Source organism: Ranitomeya imitator, chromosome 1 (genome assembly GCF_032444005.1).
Source record: "Ranitomeya imitator isolate aRanImi1 chromosome 1, aRanImi1.pri, whole genome shotgun sequence".
NCBI classification, from domain to species: Eukaryota; Metazoa; Chordata; class Amphibia; order Anura; family Dendrobatidae; genus Ranitomeya; species Ranitomeya imitator.
The window spans coordinates 777,824,383-777,844,255 of NC_091282.1; the positions used below are offsets into that span (position 1 = coordinate 777,824,383).

Below are 19,873 nucleotides of genomic sequence, written 5' to 3' on the forward strand. Positions count from 1 at the left end.
CGCCTGGAGTCGGGACAGAGCGCTAGGGATGTCGGCACGGCCGTGCAGTGGGAAGACAGGTGAGTATGAGGGCCGGGGGGACGGGGGATGAAGGAGGACATAAGCCGGCGCGCCGAGCAGGAGCGGAGAGATAAGCCTGCATACAGGGGGGAATATAAGCCATGCAGGGGGGAATATAAGCCATGCAGGGGGGGATATGAGCCATGCAGGGGGGAATATAAGCCATGCAGGGGGGAATATGAGCCATGCATACAGGGGGGGGAATATGAGCCATGCAGGGGGGAATATGAGCCATGCAGGGGGGAATATGAGCCATGCAGGGGGGAATATGAGCCATGCAGGGGGGAATATGAGCCATGCAGGGGGGAATATGAGCCATGCAGGGGGGAATATAAGCCATGCAGGGGGGAATATAAGCCATGCATACAGGGGGGGGAATATGAGCCATGCATACAGGGGGGGGGGGAATATGAGCCATGCATACAGGGGGGAATATGAGCCATGCATACATGGGGAGATATGAGTCATGCATGCAGGAGGGGTAATATGAGCTATGTATATGGGATAGGAGGGAGATGAGCCATGCATACAGGAGGGGGGTCATTATACAGTATTGAGCATCATGTGTGGCCGTTATACAGTATGGAGCATCATTTGTGGTCATTATACAGTATTCAGCATTATGTGGGATCATTATACAGTATGGAGAACTGTGTGGCCGTTATACACTATGGAGCACTATGTGTGGGTGGTCATTATACAGTATGGAGCACTGTCTGGCCATTATACAGTATGGAGCATCATGTGTGGCCATTATACACTATGGAGCATCATGTGTGGCCATTATACAGTATGCAGCATCATGTGTGGCCATTATACAGTATGCAGCATCATGTGTGGTGGCCGTTATACAGTATTGAGCATCATGTGTGGCCATTATTCTATGGGGGTTACATTGAGTTGTATGGCAGGGCTGCAGGGGGGGGGCCCCATTTGGAAGTTCGCACCGGGGCCCCTAACTTTGTAGTTACGCCACTGGCCCCTGATGTACCTAAACAGTAGAAACCCTCCACATGTGACCCCATTTTGGAAACTAGACCCCCCATGGAACCTATCTAGATATGTGGTGAGAACTTTGAATGCCCAAGTGCTTCACAGAAGTTTAGAATGCAAAGTCGTGAAAATAAAAAAATATTTTTTTTCCACAAAAAAGGTTTTTTAGCCCCCAAGTTTTTATTTTCACAAGGGTAACAGGAGAAATTGGACCCCAAAAGTTGTTGTCCAATTTATCCCGAGTATGCTGATGCCCCATATGTGGGGGTAACCCACTGTTTGGGCGCACGGCAGAGCTCAGAAGGGAGGGAGCACCATTTGACTTTTTGAGCGCAAAATTGGCTGTCGTGTTTGGAGAGCCCCTGATGTAACTAAACAGTGGAAACCCCCCAATTCTAGCTCCAACTCTAACCCCAACACACCCCTAACCCTAATCCCAACCCGATCCATAATCCTAATCACTAACCCTAACGATAATCACAACCCTTACCCCAAAACAACCCTAATGTCAACCCTAACCATAACCCTAATCAAAACCCTAAATCCAACACACCCCTAATCCTAATCTCAACCCTAACCTCAAACCTAACCCTAATCCCAATACACCCCTAATCACAACCCTAACCTTAACCCTAATCCCAAACCTAACCCTAATCCCAAGCGTAACCCTAATACCAACCCTAACCCTAATCCCAACCCTAATCCAAACCCTAACCCTAATCCCAACTCTAACCCTAACTTTAGCCCCAACCCTAGCCCTAACTTTAGCCCCAACCCTAACCCTAAGGCTACTTTCACACTTGCGTCGTTTGGCATCCGTCGCAATCCATCGTTTTGGACAAAAAACGGATCCTCCAAATGCGTTTTTTTGCCCATAGACTTGTATTGCCGACGGATCGTGACGGATGGCCACACGTCGCGTCCGTTGTGCACTGGATCAGTTGTGTTTTGGCGGATCGTCGGCACAAAAAACGTTCAATGTGACTTTTTTTGTACGTCGCGTCCGCCATTTCTGACCGCACATGCGTGGCCATAACTCGGCCCCCTCCTCCCCACGACATAGATTGGGCAGCGGATGCGTTGAAAAACTACATCCGCTGCCCACGTTGTGCACAATTTTCACAACGTGCGTCGGTATGTCGGGCTGACGCATTGCGACGGCCCCGTACCGACGTAAGTGTGAAAGAACCCTAACCCTGAATTTAGCCCCAACCCTAACCCTAAATTTAGCCCCAACCCTAACCTTAACCCTAACCCTAGCTCTAATCCTAACCCTAACCCTAGCCCTAACCCTAGCCCTAACCCTAGCCCTAACCCTAATTTTAGCCCCAACTGCTGTTCTCCTGCCGGCCGGCAGATGGAGACAGATGGCGGGCGCACTGCGCATGCGCCCGCCATTTTCTTTTGCCGGCGGCCAGGAGGAGCAGCAGGAGGACCCAGGTACACAGGTGAGTATGATGGGGTCCCCGAATCCCCCTATTTCTCTGTCCTCTGATGTGCGATTAAATCAGAGGACAGAGAATTACACTTTGATTTTTTTTTTTTGCGGTCGCCGGTAAACAGTTAATTACTGGCGATCGCAAAACAGGGGTCGGTAATACCGACCCCGATCGTGCTCTTTGGGGTCTCGGCTACCCCCGGCAGCCGAGACCCCAAAGATTCTCCCGGTGCCGGCCGGCGGGCGCACTGCGCATGCGCCCGCCATTTTGAAGATGGCGGCGCCCACCGGGAGCCACGAGGAGCACCGGGGGAGATAGGTGAGTATCCGGGGGCTATCTGGGACCCCTTTTCTCTGTCCTCTGATGTGCGATCACATCGGAGGACAGAGAAATTAAATAGAAATCGCGTTTTTATTCGGACTCCCATGACAGCACACGAGAGAGGGGATCCGCCCTTAAGGAACAGGAAACCTACAGATACAAAAGGGCGGCACCTCTCCCCATGCATCAGTTGGTTTCCTGTTCCTGAAGGGACTGGATGCCTATAGAAACTACAGGAGTCCAGGCCGGCCGGACCGATTCTGGTGGCGAGAGGGTCTCCCACTTCGGCCGGTGCGGGTACCTGAAGTAGTCACGGTGGCCCTGGCAGGGCGGCACGGCGGTGACTAGGCAGCGAGGAGCGGTCGCCAGGGGGTGTCCGGTCTCCGGGGCCAGCGTCTGGTAAGTCGCCCTTCCCGGGGGCTGTGGGTCTCTCTGGAGCAGGGGGGAGCGCGGCGGCATCTGGGGGCGCCGATCGGATCGTAGCTGGCCGGCCTCGGCGTTCCACGAGAGCTGCAGCGCTGACAGGAAGCGCTGTAAGCTGTGGTGACGTCGGGGGGCGGAGCCGGCGACGTCTTCCGGATCGGCGAGCTCCTGCGCATGCGCGGGGGCTCCAAGATGGCGGCGCCCACCGGAGATCATGCCGCAATCCCTCCGGAGCGACGATTGATTCCCCACAGCTGCGGGGGGGCGGGAAAATTAAACAAACAAGCTGGGCAAGGTGCGCTGACCGAAGGAGGGGCCTTATAAGGCGGCTCCAGCAGCATGTTCCCGGGTTCTGGCTCCAATTTACTGAAAATGGATTCAGATCAGGATCAGCAGGTTGTGCTGCTGGAACAAGCATCCCAGAAACCCAAGGAGAAGGAACATGAAAAAAGGAGCGATGGTTCGGGCCGCAGAAGCTCCTCCAGACAGGGGTCTGGAGGGTCAGTCAAAAAGGATCCCCCTCGTGCTTCGGTATTTCTGGGTGTGAGCAGCCACTGGTAAGTGATCTTCGAGAAAGTTCACTTAGTGACTAGTCTCCCCTCATGTGTTTTATGCAGGGAAGGAAAAACGTCAGTAAGGCGAAGCATAGGGAATGTGCCATCTGCGGGGTTCCCTTGCCTGACTCACACCCTAAAAAACTATGTGACCCCTGTATCCAGCAGACGGTGAGGTTCTGGAAGCAGGGGAGGGGGTATAGCATGTAGATTTTACACTCTAGTCTACCTTACTTATCCCCGTAGGTAGCCGAAGAATCCTCCTCTATTACGGCCAGTCTCAAGGAGATGATTAGAATGGAGGTTAAAGAGTCTTTTAAAAACCTTTCACAGTCAGGAGGTTCTAGGCAGAGAACTGAGTGGGCATCTGATTCGTCTGTGGAAAAGGACAAGTCCGAAGAATCAGACAATTCAGCAGCATCATCCTCCTCTTCGGAAGAAGACGCTGCTCGGTTTTGCCTACCCCTAGAAAGGATAGACAAATTGGTAAAGGCGGTCAGAGGCACAATGGGTATATCGGAACCCAAGCCTCAACTATCCAAAGAACAAATGATGTTCAGTGGATTGGAGCAAAAGAAGCGCAGAGTGTTTCCTTTAAATGAGAAAATACAAGATCTTATTAATAGGGAATGGAGGAAACCTGAGAGAAAAGGCTCCTTACCACCTGCGCAAAAACGCCGATACCCTTTTGATGACCCAGCAGTAGGTAACTGGGAGAAAGCACCCAAGCTGGATGCAGCAATTGCCAAGGTAGCTAAACGATCTTCTCTCCCATTTGAAGATATGGGAACACTTAAAGACCCCCTGGATAGGAAAGTGGATACCTTCCTGAAGGGAACCTGGGAGATGGCAGCTGGCTCCTTAAGACCTGCGGTAGCTTCAACCTGCACGGCAAGGTCAATGATGGTCTGGCTGGACCAGTTGGAGACCCAATTAAAACAAGGGGCCTCTAGAGAGTCCATTCTCTCAGCATTACCTGTAATCCAGGAGGGGGCGGCTTTTTTATCAGACGCCTCAATTGACTCCGTAAAGTTGGCAGCTAGAGCAGCAGGACTTTCTAATGCTGCAAGGAGAGCCCTATGGCTGAAATGCTGGCCGGGGGATATGCAGGCAAAAGCGAAGCTCTGCGCTATCCCTTGTAAAGGCGAATATTTATTTGGGCCTACCCTGGATGAACTCCTGGAGAAAGCAGGAGATGATAAGAAAAAGTTTCCCAACCTGTTCAATCCATACCGTCGTCCCTTCAACAAAAGAAGGTTCAACCGGGGAGGAAAGCGAGCCTTTTCACCAGGGAGAGATCGTCCCAGATGGGAGGATAGGCGAAAGCGAGGTACAGGTCTCATGTTTCGCCGTAACCAGACGGAAAATAAAAAACAAGACCAATGACTGGCAATTCCAGTGGGAGGGAGACTATTGCATTTCTCGGCAGAGTGGTCGAAAATCACAAACAGCGTTTGGATAAAAGACACTGTTTCCCATGGTCTCAAGCTGGAATTTGTTCATATTCCACAGGACAAATTTAGGTTAACACCCTGGCGCTCATCTCCCACTGAACAATTCGCCCTAGAAGAGGAAGTGAGGACTCTCTGTTCCAAAAATGTTTTGGTAGAAGTACCGTATTCTCAGGCAGGGGAAGGGTTTTACTCTCCCCTGTTCCTAATCCAGAAGCCTGATAAATCTTACAGGACCATTATAAATCTTAAGGGTCTCAATAAGTTTTTGGTGAAACATACTTTCAAAATGGAGTCCATCAATTCGGCAATAAAAATGCTTTTCAACAACTGTTTCATGGTAGTAGTGGATTTGAAAGATGCCTACTATCATGTACCCATTCATGCTGATTTCCAACGATACCTGAGGGTAGCGATACTAATGGGGGGTAGGATTCGACATTTTCAATTCAGAGCGCTCCCCTTTGGGATCACCTCGGCACCTAGGGTGTTTACTAAAATAATTGCGGAAGTTATGGCGCATTTAAGAGAGTCAAATATCCTTATAGTCCCCTACTTAGACGATTTCCTCATTGTAGGTAACTCGGTAGATCATTGTCTGTCACAATGGGAGATTGCTAAAACCAAACTAGAACGGTTGGGTTGGATCATAAACTTTGAAAAATCTAAATTACAGCCCCTAAATGTTCAAAAATTCCTGGGGTTAATGTTGAATTCAGTGACACAGCAGTGTCTCCTCCCTATAGAGAAGATGGACCAAATTCAGAGTTTTGTATTAAGAGCAATCAATACACCTTCCATGACACTTAGGCAAGCAATGTCTCTACTTGGGTCACTCACATCTTGCATCCCAGCAGTTAAGTGGGCTCAGTTCCACACCAGGTCCCTACAAAATGAAGTCCTGTTCCATGACAGAGCCTTAGGAGGCGCATTGAATGGAAAATTGACATTGAGGCCGATAACATTGAATTCCCTTAGATGGTGGCTAGATAAACAAAATTTATCAGCAGGGGTTCCCTGGATGATAGATGTCACCCACGTGATAACCACGGATGCCAGCTCTTCAGGGTGGGGAGCCTATATGGGGGACATGGTGGTCCAGGGACAGTGGGAACCCTTCACAACATTTTCATCAAATCAAAGAGAGTTGTTGGCGGTTGAACTGGCTGTTAAAAAATTCCTCGTATATCTGCAGGGCCAGCACGTCAGAATTCTGTCGGACAACAGAGTGGCGGTCGCTTACATAAACCGGCAAGGGGGAACTCGTTCCGAAACTTTAATGCAGATCACGGATCGGTTGTTCCAGGTGGCAGAGCTCAATTTTCTATCTTTGACAGCTCTTCACATCAAAGGAAAAGAAAATGTGGCAGCAGATTTCCTCAGCCGAAATGTGTTAAAACAGGGAGAGTGGTCTCTCAACGAGGACATTTTCAATCTTGTCGTCCGCAGATGGGGTCAACCAGTGGTGGATCTATTCGCCACCAGAAACAACAGAAAAGTAAAACTTTTTTGCTCCCTAAATCCCAGGGAGAATCCCCTGGCGGTAGACGCGTTTCTCATGAAATGGGATTTTCCACTAGCCTATGCTTTCCCACCACTGAACCTGATACCTCTAGTGGTGAGGAAAATCAGGGAGGATCGAGCGAAAGTCATCCTTATCGCCCCCTTTTGGCCCAGAAGAACCTGGTTTGCCTGGCTCAAGACAATGTCTGTAGCGGTCCCCTGGGTACTGCCAGAGATCCCGAACTTGCTTTCGCAGGGACCGATCTCCCATCCACAAGTGACGGGGCTCCATTTGACGGCATGGTGTTTGAACGGTCACTATTAGTGGGAAAAGGCTTCTCTCCAAACTTGGTGGAGACGCTCCTAAAGAGTAGAAAGCAAGTAACTACGAAAATCTACTCTAGGACTTGGAGAAAGTTCTTGTCTTGTTCAAAGTTTAATATCCAAGACGGGGTGCCAGTACAACAAATCCTAGAGTTCCTACAGAAGGGGTTCGAGTTGAAACTCTCTCCTAGTACCCTTAGGGTACAGGTCTCAGCTTTAGGTGCCCTGTTTTCCTGTAATATAGCGAATAACTACTGGATAGCGAGGTTTATGAAGGCAGTTAGTAGATCTACACCACTGCATAAAGACAGAACAGTTCCATGGGATTTAAATTTAGTTCTGTCCTCTCTAACTAAACCCCCCTTTGAACCTCTGCAGGAGGCCTCGATCAAAATGTTGACACTTAAGACAGCCTTCCTGATTGCCATAACCTCAGCTCGCAGGATAGGAGATATACAGGCGCTTTCCAGAGCTCCTCCATACACTGAAATCTTGTCAGACAGAGTAGTCCTTAGACCAGACCCAGCATATCTACCAAAGGTGGCGACACGGTTCCATAGATCACAGGAGATAGTTTTGCCGTCCTTTATTCCTAATCCCTCTAATCCTAAAGAGCAGGAGCTTCATACGTTAGACGTCAGGAGATCTCTTCTTCAGTATATTTCAGCTACTGATAATTGGAAGAAGGATGGGGCACTGCTTCTTTCCTTCCAAGGTCCAAAGAAAGGATTTAGAGTATCGAAATATTTACTGGCTAAATGGATTAGGGAAACTATCTCTCTAGCTTATACAGCAGGTGGGGGGCCAGCTCCGCAGAACCTAAAGGCACATTCCACCCGGGCCATGGCGTCATCCTGGGCAGAAAGATCTGGAGTGTCAGTGGAGCAGATATGTAAGGCGGCCACATGGTCATCCCCTTCCACTTTCTTTAAACACTATCGGTTGGATTTGGGGTCCTCCTCTGATCTTTCCTTTGGGTTAAGGGTGCTACAATCTATAGTCCCTCCCTAAGGTAGCTTACATCTCTGTAAATCTCTCGTGTGCTGTCATGGGAGTCCGAATAAAGCATTAAGCTACTTACTGGTAGCGGCATTTTTCGGAGGCCCATGACAGCACCCTTAGTTCCCTCCCTATTCACGTGGGGGTAGCACTTCCTGATATGTATATAGCGTAATATGTAAATCTCACGTATGGTGTCTTATTACAATAATGGGTTATTTTGTTTCAAATGTATATAATGTATATATTGTATATTTGTGTACCACTAACCGCGGCAGTCCTCTCAGGCTCTGAAATACAACTGATGCATGGGGAGAGGTGCCGCCCTTTTGTATCTGTAGGTTTCCTGTTCCTTAAGGGCGGATCCCCTCTCTCGTGTGCTGTCATGGGCCTCCGAAAAATGCCGCTACCAGTAAGTAGCTTAATGCTTTTTTTTTTTTTGCGATCGCCGGTAAACGGTTAATTACCGGCGATCGCAAATGCGGGGTCGGTAAAAACCCCCCGAATCATGTTCTCTGGGGTCTCGGCTACCCCCGGCAGCCGAGACCCCAGAGAAAATCCGACTCTGGGGGGCGCTATTTACTTTTTCCCTTTTTAAGTACCCTTAGCGGCCACCGTTAAAAGGCGTATCGGCGGTCGCTAAGGCCGGCGTCACACTCAGCGTATGCAAATATGGTCCGTATATTACGGCCGTAATACGCTGAAAAGTCCCGAAAATAGTGGTCCGTAGCTCCTCCGTAGGCAGGGTGTGTCACCGTTTTTTGCGCATGGCATCCTCCGTATGTAATCCGTATGGCAGCCGTACTGTGTGTTTTTATTGCAGGCTTGCCAAACCGACATACGGCTATACAAGGGATCCATGTGTAAAAAAAAAAAAAAACCATATATACTGTGTGTGTGTATGTATATATATATATATATATATATATATATATATATATATATATATACATATATATGTATATATATATATATATATATATATATATATATATGTCAGTAGACACATATATATATATATGGAAACAGGAACACATGGGCTACTTGCACAGTGAACAAGTCTGTAAGAACATGTTCACACACCACCAAGAAACCTGAAGACACAAAAGAGAATAGCAAAACCAAAACCACTCAGTTTGAAAAAATTAAATGGCGGAAAAAATTGGCGTGGGCTCCCGCACAATTTTCTCCGCCAGAGTAGTAAAGCCAGTGACTGAGGGCAGATATTAATAGCCTGGAGAGAGTCCACGGTTATTGGCCCCCCCGGCTAAAAACACCTGCCCCGCGCCAATTTTTTCCGCCATTTAACCCTTTATTTTAAGAGCTAGAACGGCCAAATTTTGCATATACACACTACTAACATTAGTAGTGTGGATTATGCAAAAAAAATGGTGATATGAGATGGTTTACTGTATGTAAACCATGTCTCATATCATGTCGGGTTTAGGAAGGAGATAGCAAAAGCCGGTAATTGAATTACCGGCTTTTTGCTATATCGCGGCTGTATGAAGTAAGAATATATATACATATATGTGTCTCACTGATATATATATATATATATATACCTATTCTATGTGTACACATTTATTCTACCTATTCTACTGTAAGCTGTCAGTGTGATTTTACTGTACACCGTGCTGAATTACCGGCTTTTCACTGTAACAGCGCTGCGTATTTCTCGCAAGTCACACTGCTGGTCCGTGTGGAATCCGTATTTTTGGGGCTTCCATAGACTTTCATTGGCGTTTTATTTGCGCAATACGGTGACCAACGCAGCATGCTGCGATTTTCTACGGCCGTAGAAAGCCGTATAATACTGATCAGTAAAATACGGCAGATAGGAGCAGGGGCATAGAGAATAATTGTGCCATATTTTTTGCGAGTTTTACGGACGTAGTTTCTGCGCTCTTATGTCCGTAAAACTCGCAAGTGTGACGCCGGCCTAAGGGGTTAACATGCAACCAAAACAGCAGACACCAATCTCTGTAAATAAACCTCCAAGCTCCTAACACCACGCTCCTTCCCACTTCAAGCCAGGCAGCAGAACTGATCACTGACAACAGTTGTAGTCAAAGCTGAGTCTATATAGGAGCGGAGATTACAAAAACCAAATCAGCTGAGAGACCAAGCTCTGCTGGCACAAGACAGCAATGTCAGAATTCAGGAGAAGAGCTTCTGTTTATCGTGTGGGAACGAGGCCCAGAGCACTGTGGTTCTCTGGAACCTCTCTGTCGCGGTAGCCCCGTGACAATACTACGTGACTGGGCAATATACTACGTGACTGGGCAATATACTACGTGACTGGGCAATATACTACGTGACTGGGCAATATACTACGTGGCTGGGCAATATACTACGTGGCTTGACAATATACTATGTCACTGGGCAATATACTACGTCACTGGGCAATATACTACATAGCTGGGCAATATACTTTGTAGCTGGGCAATATACTACGTGGCTGGCCAATATACTACGTGGGCTGTGCAATATACTACGTGGACATGCATATTCTAGAATACCCGATGCGTTAGAATCAGGACACCATCTAGTTTCTAATAAAGGACTTTATTCTGGCTGTGTTTATTTACCATATAACTATAGGATTAGTAATTGATAGGTGTCTTATAAACGCCTCTCCATTACTAAGCCATTGGGTTGATGTCGCCTGACAATACAAAGATGACATCAACCCCACAAATATGAACCCCACTTGCCACCGCCACAGGGCAAGTGGGAAGAGGCGGCCACAGTGCCAGAATTGGCACATCTAATAGATGTGCCTTTTCTGGGGTGGCTGCGGGATGCTATTTTTATACTGGACGGTGCAATATCCATGGCCCCTTACCAACTCCCAGCTGTCTGCTTTAACAAGGCTGGTTGTCAAAGATAAAGGAGACCCCACACCGTTTTTTAAATTAAAATAATTTTAACAAGAAACAGCGTGGGGACCCCTCTATTCTTGATAACCAGCCTTGCTGAAGCTGACAGCTGAGGGTTGCAGCCCCTAGTTGTGTTTTTGCCTGGCTGGCTATAGAAAATAGAGGGGAACCCACTCCAGAATTTTTTTTAAATTATTTATTTATAGCGCAGGAGTCAATTGATGAAAACTCCATCTGCTCCTTCTGTCATTGTTATTAGTGGCAGCAGGTGTAGGCTGATGGGAGTAATAGTCCCATCAGCTGCCACCCGCTGTCATTGTTATCACTTGAATATAACTCTCCTCGTTCTCCCCTGCTCATGCTGATCGCTGGCAGAGCAGGGGAAAATGATCAGAGCATCTTCAGCACCCGGCACTGGGTGAAAGCGCTTACTGTAGCGCCTCTTCCCTGGCGCCTGTGCATGTCACATGGATGACATTCATGTGTGCAGGACGTTTTGCGGCCCGTGCCGATGGTAAAAAATGGACATGTCGGCGTGTTTTGCCCACGGACAAATTGTCCGACGAAACACACTGACATGTGCACAGACCCATTCACTTGAATGGGTCTTTGTGTGTCAGTGTCTCCTGTGCGAGTGAAAACTATAACCACATGTCTCGGAGACATTGACGTGTGAAAAAGCCCTAAAGCTGCTATTGACATGAAATTCTCCCGAGATATCGGTAACAACCCATCCAATCCACACCGGCACAGAAATCACTATAGATGTCCATACATTATGTGTAATAATGAGAAATGACACTGGGAAACATGCTGAACACATGAAGAAAGAGAGGAGCAAAAAAATCTTATGGAAAATACTGACACTGGCCGGGAGCACCTGGTCGTGTCGGGTTTATGGTGAAATGATTTTCTTTCCACTTCTGGATTATGGCCTCAGCAGTGATCACTGTAAGCTTCAGTAGTTTAGAAATTTTTCTGTCACCAATACCATCAGGATGTTTTGCAACAATAAGGTTGTGAAGGCCTTGAGACAGCTCATTGGCTTCATACATCATGAAATGTTTGTGGCACCTTGGTAATGAGACACCTTTTTACGGACCATTAGTTGAACCAGCTGATATTATTTGTTACGAAGTGGCAGGATTGCTTTCTAATTAGATTTCAGCGGTGTCAGTACTTTTCAAGGATTTTTGCTTTTCTTTCTTCATGTGTTCAATAATTTTTCTCTGTGTAGGGAACAACCCACCCAATCCACACAGGCAAATAAATTTACCATAGATGTAAATTATATGTAATAATGAGAAATTACACAACAAATTTATTGAACATGTGAGCCGGTGTCAGGACTTTCCATAGATTTTTTGCTCCTCTATTTCTTCATGTGTTCAGTATGTTTCCCAGTGTAATTTCTCGTTATTACACATAATTTATGGACAGCTATGGTAATTTCTTTACCTGTGTGGATTGGATGGGTTGTTTCCGACATCTGGTGAGAATTTTATGTCAATAACACCATTAGAAATAGGTTTACTTAGAGCATATATAGTGGGGAAATCATTATTGAAGACGTCACCAATTTTCTGTTTGTTCCAATGTGTCCAGGAAAGATTGGTTTAAATCATGGAGGATTGCATGTACTGACACATTGTAACAAAACTGTGAACAGGACTGGGTCAGACTGGATTTTCATCCGCTGAATGACAAACGATGCTTCTTGGTGGTGGGGACGTCCTTGGTGGTTGCTGCCTTATTCCAGTGCTTAGAAGCCTCAGTCTCAGAATCATCACATCAGCAATCATTATGTGCCGGTGTCTCGTTTAATTGCAGGGTCTCGGGTGCCATCGATTCCTAGGTGTGGAGTGTCGAGCCCATTCAGAGGACACCTGAGCACGAAGAGCAACGGTAAGAACTCCTAGTGTCGCCTGTGGCCCAACAGCGGGGGATGGGGTGTCCTAGTACAATACAGACCCGGCCTCCCTGCGCCATACCCTGCAGCCAATCACTTAGATGTCCAGTGCAGGGTTTATACATGGAGGTCGTGGTTTGATGTTTACTTTGAATTTTCATGTATTTGTTCTGACTTTTGATACAAAGTCTCCTGTTCCTGTTTTTGTCCCACTTTTCTTTTTTTCCTCTGGTTCCAGCTTTTTGCATCGGCCAAAGCAGCCGTCTGAGCGACCAGTACCAGATCCGGGACCACATGGTGATCCACTACAATAAAATCCTCTCTGCTAAAGGTGCGAGGTCAGCCGTAATTGTGGCGAGGAGCCGGCGTGTCCTTGATGGGGGTAGGATCTCGTATCTTTAACTTGTAGCCCGGATTGGCCTACGTCCGGGGGGGGGGGGGAATTCCTCTCTTGCGCCCCCTCCCCCCGGGACGTCTCGTCTCTCCTGCAGTCAGTTTTCCTTTGCGTTTGTGGCTCTTGGGAGGATTTCAAGAATTCTGTTCAGTTTTGTTGCCCCCATAGGATAAGAGGCCAATAGACGACACAGCTGCTGATCGCTCGGTTACATTACTTTCTGCGTTCACCGTCAGAATTTCCATTAATTCCCTGCCAATTACATTATGGCGACACATCTCTGTGGTACATCCTATGGGAGGTCCTAACAATCGGCCTGGGCTTTAGGCCTCGTTCCCACGTTCAGTATTTGGTCAGTATTTTACTTCTGTATATATCACCCACTCCTGGTTTTGGCTACAAATACTGATGTAAAATACTGACCAAATACTGCTAGTGTGAACGTGGCCTAATGCTGATAACAGGGAGCAATAAAATGCTCACTAGGGCATTAATGATGATCACCTCTTGGTTTACTGCACACGTAATTGCAAATATTTAATTCTGGTTCCTCTTTCCCTTTTAGCTGCTGTTGACTGTTCTGTTCCTAAGAGCCTGATAAAAAGTGTAAAACGTAAGTGAAAAATCTCTGCTTACCCTAAAATCACAAGATATACAATACTAAGTGGAGTAAACACGGACCACCAAGCCAAGACGTTGCTTAAAAAATATTTTATATTACCGTATATACTCGAGTATAAGCCGACCCGAGTATAAGCCGACCCCCCTAATTTTGCCACAAAAAACTGGGAAAACTTATTGACTCGAGTATAAGCCTAGGGTGGAAATGCAGCATTTACTGGTGAATTTCAAAAATAAAAATAGATCATTATTTCCCCATAGCTGTGCCATATAGTGCTCTGCACCGTTCATATTTCCCCATAGGTGTGAACCATATAGTGCTCTGCACCGTTCATTGTGCCCCCTAGCTGTGCCATATACGGTGCTCTGCACCGTTCATTGTGCCCCATAGATGTGCCATATACGGTGCTCTGCACCGTTCACTGTGCCCCATAGCTGTGCCATATACGGTGCTCTGCACCGTTCACTGTGCCCCATAGCTGTGCTGTGCCATATACGGTGCTCTGCACCGTTCACTGTGCCCCATAGCTGTGCTGTGCCATATACGGTGCTCTGCACCGTTCACTGTGCCCCATAGCTGTGCTGTGCCATATACGGTGCTCTGCACCGTTCACTGTGCCCCATAGCTGTGCTGTGCCATATACGGTGCTCTGCACCGTTCACTGTGCCCCATAGCTGTGCTGTGCCATCTACGGTGCTCTGCCACGTTCACTGTGCCCCATAGCTGTGCTGTGCCATCTACGGTGCTCTGCACCGTTCACTGTGCCCCATAGCTGTGCTGTGCCATCTACGGTGCTCTGCACCGTTCACTGTGCCCCATAGCTGTGCTGTGCCATCTACGGTGCTCTGCACCGTTCACTGTGCCCCATAGCTGTGCTGTGCCATCTACGGTGCTCTGCACCGTTCACTGTGCCCCATAGCTGTGCTGTGCCATCTACGGTGCTCCGCACCGTTCACTGTGCCCCATAGCTGTGCTGTGCCATCTACGGTGCTCCGCACCGTTCACTGTGCCCCATAGCTGTGCTGTGCCATCTACGGTGCTCCGCACCGTTCACTGTGCCCCATAGCTGTGCTGTGCCATCTACGGTGCTCTGCACCGTTCACTGTGCCCCCCATACATAGCTGTGCTGTGCCATCTACGGTGCTCTGCACCGTTCACTGTGCCCCATAGCTGTGCTGTGCCATCTACGGTGCTCCGCACCGTTCACTGTGCCCCATAGCTGTGCTGTGCCATCTACGGTGCTCCGCACCGTTCACTGTGCCCCATAGCTGTGCTGTGCCATCTACGGTGCTCCGCACCGTTCACTGTGCCCCATAGCTGTGCTGTGCCATCTACGGTGCTCTGCACCGTTCACTGTGCCCCATACATAGCTGTGCTGTGCCATATACGGTGCTCTGCACCGTTCACTGTGCCCCATAGCTGTGCTGTGCCATATACGGTGCTCTGCACCGTTCACTGTGCCCCATAGCTGTGCTGTGCCATATACGGTGCTCTGCACCGTTCACTGTGCCCCATAGCTGTGCTGTGCCATATACGGTGCTCTGCACCGTTCACTGTGCCCCATAGCTGTGCTGTGCCATATACGGTGCTCTGCACCGTTCACTGTGCCCCATAGATGTTCCACATAAATTTGTGCCGCCGCTGCCGCAATAAAGAAAAAAAAACACATACTCACCTCCCTTGATTGCAGCTCCCAGCGTCTCGTTCCGGCGCCTCCATCTTCCCGGCGTCTCTGCTCTGACTGATCAGGCAGAGGGCGCCGCGCACACTATATGCGTCATCGCGCCCTCTGCCTGAACAGTCAGAGAGCAGAGACGCCGGGAAGATGGAGGCGCCGGCCGGGAAGATGGATCGGCGCCCGGCGGCTGGAACGAGGACAGGTGAATATAACATACTCACCTAGTCCTGGCGATCCTCGCGCTGTCCCCTCCTGTCTTCGGTGCCGCAGCTTCTTTCTCTATCAGCGGTCACCGGCACCGCTGATTAGAGAAATGAATAAGCGGCTCCACCCCTATGGGAGGTGGAGCCGCTTATTCATTTCTGTAATGAGCGGTCCCACGTGACCGCTGAAGAGGGGAAGAAGCTGCAGCGCCGAAGCCCGTGGGAGGCAGGGGGAGCGCGAGGATCGCTGGGACTAGGTAAGTATACCCCAGCGCCCTCAGCCCCTCACCCGCCGACCCCACCGCTACCGTGACTCGAGTATAAGCCGAGGGGGGCACTTTCAGCCCAAAAATTTGGGCTGAAAATCTCGGCTTATACTCGAGTATATACGGTAATTGAATTTTAAAAATTCATCACCAATACAGATATATAGACTGGTGTAATGAGGAGGAAATAGGTAAGGGAATATCACAATCCAGGGCAAAACATGGGATTAATAGCAACAAGCACTATAAGTACAGTAAATCCAAGTAATAAAGCAATAAGGATGAACGAGACAATGGAAAATAATACAGATAGATAAGTGCAAAATGTCTACAGTGACTTGTGCTATTCAGTATCTGATGAAGGGCTTACCCATGAGTAAGGGGGGATTGGCTGGACCCACCACAGCTGCGCAGGCCTTCAATCCAATCTTCCATTATTAATGGGTAAGCACTACATCAGTTACTGATATATACAGGCCCTTTATACCTCTTGTTCCCAGCCCAAATTTATATTATGGGTCTGTCTGCTGAGCTGTGTATCTAATCCTCTCCTGTGTGATACTGTCTGCTGAGCTGTTTGTCTAATGCTATCGTGTGATACTGTCTGCTGAGCCGTGTATCTAATCCTATCCTGTGTGATACTGTCTGCTGAGCCGTGTATCTAATCCTATCCTGTGTGATACTGTCTGCTGAGCCGTGTATCTAATCCTATCCTGTGTGATACTGTCTGCTGAGCTGTGTATCTAATCCTATCCTGTGTGATACTGTCTGCTGAGCCGTGTATCTAATCCTATCCTGTGTGATACTGACTGCTGAGCTGTGTATCTAATCCTATCCTGTGTGATACTGACTGCTGAGCTGTGTATCTAATCCTATCCTGTGTGATACTGTCTGCTGAGCCGTGTATCTAATCCTATCCTGTGTGATACTGTCTGCTGAGCTGTGTATCTAATCCTATCCTGTGTGATACTGTCTGCTGAGCTGTGTATCTAATCCTATCCTGTGTGATACTGTCTGCTGAGCCATGTATCTAATCCTATCCTGTGTGATACTGTCTGCTGAGCTGTTTGTCTAATGCTATCGTGTGATACTGTCTGCTGAGCCGTGTATCTAATCCTATCCTGTGTGATATTGTCTGCTGAGCCATGTATCTAATCCTATCCTGTGTGATACTGTCTGCTGAGCTGTTTTTCTAATGCTATCGTGTGATACTGTCTGCTGAGCCGTGTATCTAATCCTATCCTGTGTGATATTGTCTTCTGAGCCATGTATCTAATCCTATCCTGTGTGATACTGTGTGCTGAGCTGTGTATCTAATCCTATCCTGTGTGATACTGTCTGCTGAGCTGTGTATCTAATCCTATCCTGTCTGATACTGTCTGCTGAGCTGTGTATCTAATCCTATCCTGTATGATACTGTCTGCTGAGCTGTGTATTTAATCCTATCCTGTGTGATACTGTCTGCTGAGCTGTGTATCTAATCCTATCCTGTGTGATACTGTCTGCTAAGCCATGTATCTAATCTCCTGTTTGTGGCTGTGATCCTGATACAATGCTTGGTTAATCCCTCACGGTCGGGGACATTCAGTTTCCGTGTGGCGGTTTCCTAGGTCAATATTGGCATGTGGTTGAGGCTTTTCTGCTCCTTCGGTGTAGACTTGTTGGATCGGTGGCTTTTCAGGTTAGAGCTGCGTTCGTGTTTACATCCCCGAATTTTCAGATGTGGTCATTCATTCATTCGCTGGGGCTACATGAGACCGTTCTGTAGTTCATGAGCTGTCGGTCCGCACATCTCTGGATTGTTACAAACAATACTTTTCTTTGAGGTTGCTGATGAAAGAACTCCTTTTTTAATGTACCCATAGGATAAATAGGGGTCCAGCTGCTCGCTGATCATGGGAGTTGGGTTCACACGTGTGTGTGATCATGGCTGCTTTCACTTCTTTCAGAATGTTAGGGTCAGCAGACACCGGAGCCTCGTTCTCTGGATTATTACTGGTCCCAGCGCTCAGACCCCCCAGCAATCGCACATTTATCACCTATCCTGTGGATAGTTTATGGTAGAGCTGCAGGTTTGTTGCAGTTGTATCCAGTCTAGACAATTCCCTCAGTCTGCAGTTAGAGGTATTCACTGTACAGTCTGTAACCTGCCCTGATACATTGTAACAAACTGTCAGTCGTATCTCATTGCGCAGCGTCACTCTTGGATATCTACACTTATAACTTCCGTCCCTGTGTTTGTCTTGCAGACAGTGACCAGCGGAGACGAGAAAGGATGAAGAAGGAGGTGGCGCAGCTGGAGAGGACGTCCTCACACTCAGCTGCTTCTTCTCGCCCTTGCTCTAGAGATAGCACAGATTCCATAATACTCAGGAAGGTGAGGAAGTTGTCTGTGGCCATTAAGGTGGTTGCACAGAGGTCCCACAAGGCAGGGAACGGTTACCGTACTTTTATAATTACCGTATTACTTTTATTATTATTATTATTATGGATGTACGTTGTGCAGCGCAGGGGTAAGCAGTGGGCTGTGTAGGTGGTGAAGGCGGAGGCAGCAGTGGGCTGTGGAGGCGGAGGCAACACTCGGCTGTGCAGGTGGTGGTGGAGGCAGAGGGAGTAGTGGGCTGTGAAGGTTGTGTTGGAGGTGGAGGCAGAGTGGGCTGTGCAGGTGATGGTGGAGGCAGCAGTGGGTTGTGCAGGTAGTGGAGGTGGAGGCAGCAGTGGACTGTGCAGGTGGTAGTGGAGGGAGTAGTGGGCTGTGCAGGTGGTGTTGGAGGCAGAAGTGGGCTGTGCAGATGGTGGTGAAGGCGGAGGCAGCAGTGGGCTGTGCAAATGGAGGCTTGAGCAGCTGTGGGTTGTGCAGGTGATGGTGGAGGCAGCAGTGGGTTGTGCAGGTAGTGGAGGTGGAGGCAGCAGTGGACTGTGCAGGTGGTGGTGAAGGGAGTAGTGGGCTGTGCAGGTGGTGTTGGAGGCAGAAGTGGGCTGTGCAGGTGGCGGTGAAGGTGGAGGCAGCAGTGGGCTGTGCTGGTGGAGACGGAGGCAGCAGTGGACGGTGCAGGTGCTGGAGTCGGAAGCAGCAGTGGGCTGTACAGGTGATGGCGGAGGCAGCTGTGGGCTGTGCAGGGGGTGGTGGAGGCGGAGGCAGCAGTGGGCTGTGCAGGGGGTGGTGGAGGCAGCAGTGGGCTGTGCAGGGGGTGGTGGAGGCAGCAGTGGGCTGTGCAGGTGGAGGCGGAGGCAGCAGTGGGCTGTGCAGGTGGAGGCAGCACTGGGCTGTGTAGGTGGTGGTGGAGGCGTAGGCAGCAGTGGGCTTTGCAAGTGGTGGTGCAGGCGGAGGCAGCAGTGGGCTGTGCAGGTGGTGGTGAAGGGAGTAGTGGGCTGTGCAGGTGGTGTTGGAGGCAGAAGTGGGCAGTGCAGGTGGTGGTGAAGGCGGAGGCAGCAGTGGGCTGTGCTGGTGGAGACGGAGGCAGCAGTGGACGGTGCAGGTGCTGGAGTCGGAGGCAGCAGTGGGCTGTTCAGGTGATGACGGAGGCAGCTGTGGGCTGTGCAGGGGGTGGTGGAGGCGGAGGCAGCAGTGGGCTGTGCAGGGGGTGGTGGAGGCAGCAGTGGGCTGTGCAGGTGGAGGCAGCAGTGGGCTGTGCAGGTGGTGGTGGAGGCGTAGGCAGCAGTGGGCTTTGCAAGTGGTGGTGCAGGCGGAGGCAGCAGTGGGCTGTGCAGGTGGAGGCTTCATAGTGTATAATAAAGGGTCCTAGGACGCACCCTACTTGCACAGATCGGGCCGAGGTGCGTTGAATTAGGAGTCCATGCTATAAACCTCGGTGTTGTATATGAGATTCCACATGATACCATTAAATCTCC

At 49.0% G+C, this 19,873-nt stretch overlaps 1 protein-coding gene across 2 annotated transcripts in view; it reads left to right on the forward strand.

Moving 5' to 3' along the window:
* SPATA7 (spermatogenesis associated 7) overlaps positions 1-19,873 on the forward strand; it is a 47,028-nt gene that overhangs the window by 11,830 nt on the left and 15,325 nt on the right. The window contains exons 2-5 of one of the 2 annotated variants that reach the window (XM_069736426.1): positions 12,780-12,854; positions 13,097-13,240; positions 13,818-13,865; positions 18,271-18,398. In XM_069736426.1, the coding sequence (XP_069592527.1) occupies positions 12,780-12,854; positions 13,097-13,240; positions 13,818-13,865; positions 18,271-18,398 (395 nt within the window). The remainder of the gene's footprint in view (positions 1-12,779; positions 12,855-13,096; positions 13,241-13,817; positions 13,866-18,270; positions 18,399-19,873) is intronic. The other variant, XM_069736434.1, reaches the window with a different exon arrangement.